A 10818-nucleotide genomic window follows, 5' to 3' on the forward strand; every position below is an offset into this window, starting at 1 on the left:
CAGAAGACCTCTCTGATATAGTAACATTTAGTCAGAAACCAGCACGGTATAAAATATCTGGGAAATGCTAAGACATCTATCCAGGAGAGAAGTGCTACAAGAACAGTTGGTGCAGACGCTGTGAGAGAGAAGCACACTTGGCACATCTGAGTAACTGCAAGACAACCAGCCAGTGAGAGGCAGGGAAGGGTCCCATGAAAAGGAAGGAGCCGCGGTGAGGTGAGACAAAGCAACACTGATGGAGCCAGCCCCTATGTCTGTCTCAACACAAGCCAAGAGCAGCTGAGGACTGCCAGTGTATAGCATAGACCATAGCCATGACCATTTTAGTTTATACATTGTACTTAAAGCATGCATTAAAAACTTCTAACACAGACACAGGCTTTTAATCTAAAGCCCACCTATCCTACAGGGAGAAAGAGAAAAAAAACTAGGTTTATATTTTCTGTCACTTAAATATTCATAGAATGTCCTGATTTTGCTTCTTGCTGGATCCTCCAAAAATTTTTGATGCAAATTGCTCCCTATGAAACTGACATACAGTATGAAACCACTTATTACCCTTAAGCCAATTGAATGCTGCAGAGTATATGCAGATATGTTGAGTTTGAGTTTTAAAGTAATCTGGCAATTTTATGGTAGCAGAATCTACTGTCTATCAAGGGTACTATGTGTGTCAACAAAGCTATATCATCAATTTAGAGAGAAGACAACTTATATCTGTTTCCCTGTAGGAGGGGTCATCTAAGACTCTGAAAACTGGTATCAAATCATTTAGACACGAGTGAAAAGAAGGAGGGGTCTGAAAACACATCTCTATTTTATGCCGTAAGAAATGTTCTCTTAAGAGCCTGTGTCACGAGCCTCTGTAATATTCTAATAGATATTAAAACAGAATTTGTAGGATGATCAAATGGCTCCATATTGAGTTCGGAGATCTTAGACCACTAGCAATTCCTCAGAAAAATATTATAATTAAGTAGTAATAAAAACAGCAACTATCATATACACAAGTAAGTAGTAATAAAAACAGCAAATATCATATACGGTTCTTGATCAATTCTGTGCCAAAGTAATAGAGAATATATCAATGGCCAATTATGGACCATATTTGTTTAAAGGCCATCTACACTACACAGAGATTATTAGACTGAGAAAATTAGGCTTTTAATTTCTGTCCAAAAGAAACTGACCTAGAGATTGGTTGTTCAATATTGATTTACAAGTTAAATCATTGGTACAAAAATCTGTAAAACATTAATTTATACATGTAACAATGACATTGAAAAAAACTACTGTGTGAAACAATTACCTGCTCAGCCAATAATGAAGCTAAACTTGAATATGCATCTGCAAACTCCGGACCATATTTAATGGAATCCTTCAGTAAGGTGATAGCTTCTTCCTTTTTCTCCTGAGACCTATAGATAATAACGGAGGGATGGCGGAGAACATCTTTTAATAACACTTTGTTTCAATTCTCTGATTAGACTCTAAATATCTCATTTCTTTTAGCAAAGCTTAGCTGATTCACTCTGGATTTTATTGCAAATGAATTAAAATAGATGGTCTCAGGGTGCTAACAGTTTCTTTCTGTCTCTGAATTCTCCATGGGAAGAGATATAAAGAGGTAAATTACACTTCAGGTTATCCACCGTTTTCTACCTTCTATTTCCTGCTGTGTACTTTTCTTTTCTTTTTCTTTCTTTCTTTCTTTCTTTTTTTTTTTTTTTTTTNTTTTTTTTGAGACAGAGTTTCTCTCTTGTTGCCCAGGCTGGAGTGCAATGGCCAGATGTTGGGTCACTGCAACCTCTGCCTCCCAGGTTCAAGTGATTCTTCTGCTTCAGCCTCCCTAGTAGCTGGGATTACAGGTGCCTGCTACCATGCCCAGCTAATATTTTGTACTTTTAGTAGAGATGGGGTTTCACTATGTTGGCCAGGCTGGTCTCAATCTCCTGACCTCAGGCCATGCACCCGCCTCAGCCTCCCAAAATGCTGGAATTACAGGTGTGAGCCACCTTGCTTGGCTTGCTGTATGCTTTTTGAGAATTATATTCAATATTTTGCAGGTTTATTAGTGAGAACAATTTTGGGGCATTGTCTGGGTGGCATGAGAGCCAGTTTACAGTTATATGAAGATATGTGGATCTCTGTAGTACTGGTCACACCACTGCAGGCTGAGCTCCTAAGGGTGGCTGTACCTACTGGGTACAAATCAGGCCAAACTGCCAATGCTAATATTTGATTTTACATCTAAGAGAGAAAATATTCCATACGTAATTTATGAAATTAGAGATCACTGTGACCACTGGTTGGTAAAGAATAATGAGACATTTTATCACCATATTTTTACTGAAAATTGAAGCTAATTCTGTCTTCCTCATTCAGTTCTTCTCCCAGTGATGATACTTCCTTTTAAAGAGTAATCAAGGCCCAAAAGTCATGACCATTTTATTGGGTTAAAATTCTCTTTCCTGTTAGACAAAGTTCTCTTTCCTGTTAAATCGAATGAGGAGACATTGGGTCATTATCCTGATATCAATGTCTTTGGGACCAAAAATGCACAGTATTGGAAGCGATCGAGTTTGCTATTAATACAATTCCAAAGATACTGGTCTTTCATTAAGTGCTAGACATTGTGATTCTGCAATGAAGAAGGGAATCCTTTGAACTATAGCAAGCACACAGCCTAAAGTTCCCCTCATCTTTAACAGTTACCAATACAGAGTTGTGTGCTTATGTTTTTACTATGTATTGATTTAGCAATGACTATGTACCATATACTCTCATATCTCTTCACATAGCATTTAATGTATTTCTTATAACAATCACATATGATAGATATTATTTTCTATTATTATACTCATTTTTCTAATGAGAAATTTTCGATTCAGGAAAGTCAAGTGACTCATCTGTATTTATAATAAGTATTCTTGAGTGCTCTTCCATCATACCATATCTGCTGATTCTAACTTCTTAGAAATCCACCCCTAATGATCTTTCTACTCAAAGTGTGATTCGTAGACCAGTTTAGACAACATCACCTGAGAGTATGTGAGAAATGCAGAATATCTCAGGCCCCATCCAGAACTACTGACTCTGATCCTACAGTTTCAAAAGATTCCCAAGTGATCTGTATGCATGCTGACATTTCAGTAGAATTGTCCCATTAGGTATCAAAGGCAGCTGACAGTAGCCCCTGACACAATCCTCTCCATCCTCCACATCCCACACCCACAGCTGCAGTTTCTGAGGATTAAGTTATGTAGAGGGAAAACTAATATTCACTCCATAAGTTTGAGTTCTTAGGTGTTAGAAGCAATATAGCAATAAGGTTGCACACGGCAATTTCAACTAGCAGGGAGTTTCCTATTATAGACCTTGGGGAATAAATGCCATGCTTCCAATCTAGATCTTGGATTTAACAATTCAAGTAAGCAAATATTTATCATTATCTATTATATGTCAAGTACTTAGCTGTTTCTCAGGGGAGGTGGCAGTCCACCTTATTAGGGTCTATCTAACTCCTAATGGGCTCTTCTCCATGCAAAGTCCTGTCCTTGAGAACAGGTATAACATCTGTGCCCTTAAGTGGATTGTCCTTGGGATGGTTTTCAAGTTTCATGGTTATAATTAATTTCTTAGTGATTTATTATTGATTCACTCATTTCATTGACAAACATTTAAAGAGTACGTGCAACACTCCATGCAAGTCCACTATGTTTACATAAACTTAAGTTTCTATTCTAAAATATACCTTGATGTAATTCTTCCATTAGCACATGTTTTTTAAATAAAATATGTTTTTGAATCCTACTAATTTGGCTATTAGTTTTATGGTTAGCAGAACTCTTCCTCCAAAAATTCATAAATCTTTAATAACATTAATTTGGAAATCCTCTGAAAGTTCAAAGTAAGATTCAGACTTTGAAAATTAAGGCTGAAAATTAAGTCCCTTGGGACATAATTTAGCTTAGATATTCTTCAAATTGGCAGAGTAAAGGAAAAAAAAAACCCACAACATCTTCATAGCAATGATTTAATCATTTTCATATGTCATGACTCACATCAGTTAGAATAGAAACTTAGATATTTTGCATATGAACTCAGCAAGATGACCACTCAATACAGTCCAAGAACCTAAATGTCTGAGGTTGTCCATGAACATTCATGTGACACAATGGAAAGATTATCATCAAAGTTATTCACCAAGAACCCAAATTCTTGATAAAAAACATCATCTCTAAAAAATCCTGTGACACAATTGCTACAAAGAGAATAAAATACCTAGGAATACAACTAACAAAGAGCGTAAAGGACCTCTTCAAGGAGAACTACAAGCCACTGCTCAATGAAATAAGAGAGTATTTCTTCTATAGTCTCTCTTGCTCACCCCTTGATGGGAGCTTATGGCCCTAGGGAAGCACATGTGGTGCACCTACAGCCGCCTCTTGGGAGCAGGGTCCAGGTCCATCTAACACTGACTGTGCCATGCAGACAAGCTTTTTCAGCTGCATGTTTCACAACAGCTGTTTCCTGAATGTTGACTCTCTGCCAAGGCCCATGCTAAGTAATTTACTCTACTTCTCACTAAGCATTATACATTTGGCATAATTATCTCCCTTTCAAAGATTTAGACAAAAATACCAACCACCATCACCCCAAATTAATAAAAACTAAGTTTTAGAGAGCTCAATTGATTTGTCCCCAATTACACAGCTTCGATAACACCTGGACTCTAATTTAGAATTTCAAATCTAGACTGTTCCATTGAGGCCACACTTAGCATTTCTGTGTTCACTCGCTTAAATGTTATACAATTTGTCTGTGACCACTAGGTTTCAAGTTCCTTCATAGGTGGAACCTACATCTTACTAATCTTAGTTTTTTTTCTTCCTATTCCAGAGACTAGAAAACTGACTTGCACAGAGTAGAAGTTCAGTAATTGCTGCATTCGTTTTATTTTTTAAAATTAAACCAGAGTTTTGCTATTTATTTCTAGATCTTTGTAAATGTCCTTAAACAAGTTTTCCAATATTTGGATAAAATTTGATGACAAAAAGTGACAATATGATTCCGCATGTTATGTTTTTGTTTCCACGGTTCTTCAAGTGTTATAGATGTGATCCTAAGAAAGACAGAGGCAGCCCAAGGCTAACTTAGAATCATAAGCTAATCCCAGCATCCACATACTGAAAATCTATTCCATACCGAGCATACTGCTAAGCAGCCCATCCACCTAATCACTATATGATAGCTAAAAGCACAGACTCAAAAACAAGAAGGACTGGCTTCTGATGCTACATCTACCACTTACTAGCTGTGTTTCCTGAGGCAAATTTTCAGACCCCCATGCATCTCAGGCACATGGTAGGTACTGTTTATGTTTTGGCTTTTATTATTACCTCATTTAATGTTTCTAAAAATCACCCGTTGAAACCTATTCCCTCTATTCTTTTCTTATTAATTTTTAAAACCCAGGAGAATGTGGTGTTTTTGACATAGTCTCTCCTAAATAATATCCTTCTACATTTCAAATTACTCATAAAAAGCTTAGGTTACATCAGAATAATTTTTCTTTGTGTCTGACAAAACAATAGATGTTGTCTAATAATCATCAGACCTAAATTCATATAGCATTGTATTACATATAATTTAGCCATTTAGACCAGATTGACAGGTCAATTTCAAAGGGGAAAAATATTAAAATAAATTTTTTTCTCTGAACTGACCAAGTCCATGGGTTGTTTCTCTGAGTTATATTGAAAGGCCTAAGTTAACTAGCCCATGACTGCTGAAAAATAGATAAAATTGAACATCAGTATATACACCGTGTCCAATCAGGCATAGACACACTTTGATTTTGGAGTCACAGAAAGGAAAACTCTGAATCCTTTTAAGAACTCATATGATACTGAAGACACTAAGAACAACAGGGACTCTCAGAGCGTCTGGTAGGGGGTTCAACTGGCACTGATGGAACTCTTAGGGATCTCTGGATAGGTAAAAAGTGCAGGTAAGCATAAAACTGCCCCAGGATTCAGCATTATCATTGCCCTGCAGCATCTGGGATTTCCTTAGCTGCTAAACAGTGTTACCAGCTGACGACCGATAGTAATCCTCCATGATCTAAAATATTTTGTCTTTACTTCTCCCTTAGACCAATACTTCTGAAATTCTGATGTGTAAGACTCTCCAGGTGTTTGGTAAAATGCAGAATGCCAGGACTGATAAGATTGAGCGGGTCTGGGTGTGGCCCAGGAATCATTAGGATTCTAAGCCTCTCAGGTGAGTCTGCTTAGCATGGACGTTATAGCCCATGCTTTAAGAAACTCTGCCCTGGTTTGCATGTAGGATTTGCCTGATCAATTGAACTGAATAGGAGACTAAATATAACAGGACGCTGAAAGCTAAAAAAAAAACCAAAAAAACAAACAAAAAACAGGATAAAGAAGACTTCCCTGGGACAATCTTAGCGAAAGAGAAAGGTGGCACTGGCTGGTTAATTTGCCCTATGAGAGATACTCCTGGTACCAGGAAATGTGTCAGGATGGGGTTGGGCAGGGTGGAACTCTGAGGGAATACTGCGATTGGAAGAGGCAGTTTTCTCTCTCACAGGGGCTCTATGTGAATATCCTCTATTGCATATCCAAGTCTTAGCTCCTGTGTTATCTGTCACAACGCAAATAAAAGTCTCCTAATATTTTGCAGCAAAACTCAACTCTCTTATGTTTTCCCTGGGAACTTCCAAAAGGCTAAAAATTCCTGAGAATGTGTTTGTGGGGCCAGTGACATCACCACTGATTTAATAAGAGAAACGTTAAGTAGAAATTAGATCTTGTTCAGAATGTGCAAATTTTGCTGTTAAACACTTGTAGTTTCACAGGGAATTTTCCCTTGGGTTACACAGCAGAGGGGCTGTTTTTCCTGTGTGTTAAGTAAAAACATTTGCATCATCTCACTTTCGTGGCTCCACGTCAATGACAGATATTTAGAAAAAGCAAAAAGGTTTTGTCTCATTTTTCTTTTAGTAATTAAGGACTGGGTATATTTGGCAATTTAGAAAAAATTTTGGATTCCTGTCTAACATCTCGTGACATATTCAATTAAATCGAAAGCAGATGCTTGCTTTGAAAAAGTATTGACATTTGGGGAGAATGTAGGAAATGCCAGTAACAGAAATAAATGGATTTGGCGACCCTCTTGGCAGCAGTAAAGTTTCCCATTAACCACAGTGTGAACTTGCAATGCCGGGCAGCCCTCTTAATTACTATTCCATTGTCAGGGTGTCTGTTGTTGTTGGATTCAAAACTGATGTTCTTCACAAATGAAAAAGATCATGTTTTTTTTGTTTGTTTGTTTTGTTTTGTTTTTTGGCATATTCACTACACAAGCCCTTCTAAAAAACTGAATTGTGAAACTCAAATTGTAAATGTCTGACTGAGAGACTCTTTACAGAGCATACATTTTTCTGCAGTTCTATAATTCCTGTACAGAAAGAAAAAATCAGATTATATTCTCTGTAGCTTCCTTTAGATTCAAGTTTACTGAGCACACCTGGGCAATACAGCATCGAGTTTAGTAGGGGTTCACCCTAATTTTGCTGCTTGACCTTTTACAGAAGCCACAGGGAACTGTCTGGAGGACACAGATTCATATTATGTGTTTGTAAAGAATTTTTTAAAATGTTTTCACCAGATGCAGTGGCTCAAGCCTGTAATCCCAGCACTTTGGGAGGCCAAGGTGGGCGGATCACTTGAGGTCAAGAGCTCGAGATCAGCCTGGCCAACATAGTGAAACCCCATGCCTACTAAAAATACAAAAATTAGCCGGGTGTGGTGGTGGGGGGGGGGTGCCTGTAATCCCAGCTACTCAGTAGGCTGAGACAGGAGAATCACTTGAACCCAGGAGGCAGAGTTTGCAGTGAGCTGAGATTGCACCATTACACTCCAGCCTGGGTGACAAGAACAAAATTCTGTCTCAAAAAAAAGTTTTCAATTCACAATCGTACTCACAGGTTGGTGCAAAAGTAGCGCTAGCCCAACAGCTAACATTCAGAGAATAGGACACTTATCTCCCTCCCACCCCCCATCCTACCCTACTCCCACCTGGAAACTGAGAAATGGTAAGATAGAAAGCTCTACTCATAGGGCATCAGAAATGGAGATGCAACTCACACACACACACACACACACACACACCCCTCACACCAGGCATGGCACAGAATAGGTCCTGAGGAAATGTTAGTCGTGAAGTCCTCTCCTTCAGTTCTTTGGTGTCTACTGCCAGCTGGATGAGGTCACTGCTGTGCACCCAGGCAGTGGAACACCTGCCCCACTGTGCCTTCCTCCTGCATCTGCAGGGCTGCTTATGTGCATGGAGGTTGGCTGGGATAAACTATTCCCAAGCCAGCTTCACTTCAAAGTGTGTGCAAATATATATGCTAAATCCTTTTGGGATTGAGGGAAAGTGTAAAAACAATGCTCCCAGGTAGGGGCCTAAAAGGGAAGGCAGCTGAGAAAAACTTAATTTAGTCAGGATTCATTTACCCCATTGCGAAAGGGATGCTTTGATGATGCAGTTTAACGCATGTCCCCAGGTTTAGGCTCAGGCTTGTGGCTGTCTAAATCTCAGCTCTGCCCTTACCAGCTGAATCTCTAGGAGCCCCAGTGGCCAGAGAGAAATGTGCTTATTATTAAATAATCTCTACCTCTCTAGGTTCCTGTAAGGGTCGAATAAAAGAACATGAGTGGTGTGCTTAGCAGAAGTGTCTGGCACATAGAAGGAGACAATAAATGCTAGCTCCACTTGCTCCTTGCTCCTCTCCAGCAACATTCCCAGCTCGAATTTCTACCAGAAGCCTCATGGGTGCGTTTTTTTCAAGTAGAGGCAGGATACTGTTATAATGCAAGTCCTTCCTCTGGAGAGAAAAGGGACTTTCAAGTTCTTCTCTGGTCTTTTTCTTGTACTTATCAGTTAAGAAACCAGAAGCCTGTAGTTGTAGTTAAAACCACCGATTCTTGCAGCTAGGGAATTCTATAAGATCACTTATTTTTACCCTTTGTTTCAAAGAGATGGAGGCCAGGTGCAGTGGCTCGTGCCTGTAATTCCATCACTTTGGGAGGCCAAGGCGGGCAGATCATTTGACATCAAGAGTTCGAAACCAGCCCGGCTAGCATGGTGAAACCTCGTCTCTACTAAAAGTACAAAAATGAGCTAGGCATAGTGGTACGTGCCTGTAGTCCCAGCTACTCAGGAGGCTGGGGCAGGAAACTTGCTAGAACCTGGGAAGCGGAGGTTGCAGTGAGCCGAGATCAGGCCACTGAACTTCAGTCTGGGCAACAGAGCAAGACTCTGTATCAAAAAGAAAAAAAAAAACAGAGAGAGAGAGAGATGGAAACTGAGTCTCAGCAAAGTTTAAATTCTCCCAAGCTGTTCAACTGCAGGGGTAAGAAAATGCATTATCTGCTTCTGATTCGTTATTCATTTTATACCAAGAACCTGAGTTTCAAATTGAAAGTGAGAAATTATGTCCCTGGGCTGATAATTAATAATAGCTAAAGCTTATTTCATCTTTAGTGGGTGCTAGGTCCTATGTTAAGGACTTACTTACATGCATTATTGTATTTAGTACTCATGAAAGATGTAGTTACTAGTATTATTTCCATTTTATACATGAGCAGCTGGAGGTACTGCAAGCTAAAATCCTTTTCCCAAGGTCACATGTAATTATTCAGTAGAACTGAGACTCAAACTCGCTAAGCTCTCCCAGCTGCTAGTCTTGAGGAGAAGACACAGGAGGTGGTGATGGGGCAGGCTGATGCGGCAGGAAGCACGGGCATCACAGTTTCCTGGCCCTGACTCCTCACTCGATTCCCAGTCCTAGAAAACTGGTGTGGGCAGGCTCATGAGACTTGAGAAGTGCTGAGCAGACTGCCATTTAAGTGCCAGTTACTGTTGTCCCTGTCACTTGCAAGAGGAGGGTGGCCAGAAAGCTGAGGGCAGAGAGCCTTGCTATGCTGCCGGGCAGACAAGAGGCACAGCATGAAAACACCAAACTGGAAACCATCATTCTCAACAAACTGACAGAAGAGCAGAAGATCAAACAACGCATGTTCTCACTCATAGGCGGGTGTTGAACAATGAGAACACATGGACATAGGGAGGGGAGCACTACACACTGGGGTCAGTTAGGGAGAAATAGGGGAGGGACGGTGGGGGATGGGGAGCTGGGGAGAGATAGCAAGGGGAGAGATGTCAGAGGTAGGTGATGGGGAAGAAGGCAGCAAATCACACTGCCACGTGTGTACCTATGCAACAATCTTGCATGTTCTTCACATGTACCCCAAAACCTAAAATGCAATAAAATAAATAAATGGGAAAAACAAAACAAAACAAAACAAAACACCAAACAAAGGGAACTGGGCCTTGTTTAAGGAAGGTACAAATGGGCGGGAGGTTGGCTGGCAGAATTGCTAAGGAGTCACCAAGATGGGAAGGGGCCTTACTTACATCGTGCTTCCTGGGACGTACCCTGCAGGCCACAGGCAGGGGTGGAATACGCGCATATTCTTCTTTCTGTCCTTCCTGTTTCTCTTCCTGCCTACACAGAGCATTTTTAGATTTAAAAGCCTTTCAATCCTGTCTAACAGCCTATATGCCGCATTTAAGTGTCTGGGTAAAGTTGATTTCTGGGCTTTAGATAAAACGTTCAGGTACTTGGTGCCCTAAAGTAAGACAAATGTGTGCAGAAAGAAATTTCTGATATTTATCCACATTTCTCTTATTCTTTTTTTTTTTTTTTTTTTTTTTTTTTTT

General features: G+C 39.8%; 1 protein-coding gene across 1 annotated transcript in view; it reads right to left on the reverse strand.

Moving 5' to 3' along the window:
- LOC108298196 (protein O-mannosyl-transferase TMTC1) overlaps nucleotides 1-10818 on the reverse strand; it is a 92174-nt gene that overhangs the window by 26390 nt on the left and 54966 nt on the right. Inside the window, exon 5 of the mRNA XM_017520931.2 lies at nucleotides 1313-1421. Coding sequence (XP_017376420.1) covers nucleotides 1313-1421 — 109 coding nt within the window. The remainder of the gene's footprint in view (nucleotides 1-1312; nucleotides 1422-10818) is intronic.

The sequence above is a fragment of the Cebus imitator genome, unplaced genomic scaffold, assembly GCF_001604975.1.
Source record: "Cebus imitator isolate Cc_AM_T3 unplaced genomic scaffold, Cebus_imitator-1.0 Scaffold914, whole genome shotgun sequence".
NCBI lineage: Eukaryota > Metazoa > Chordata > Mammalia > Primates > Cebidae > Cebus > Cebus imitator.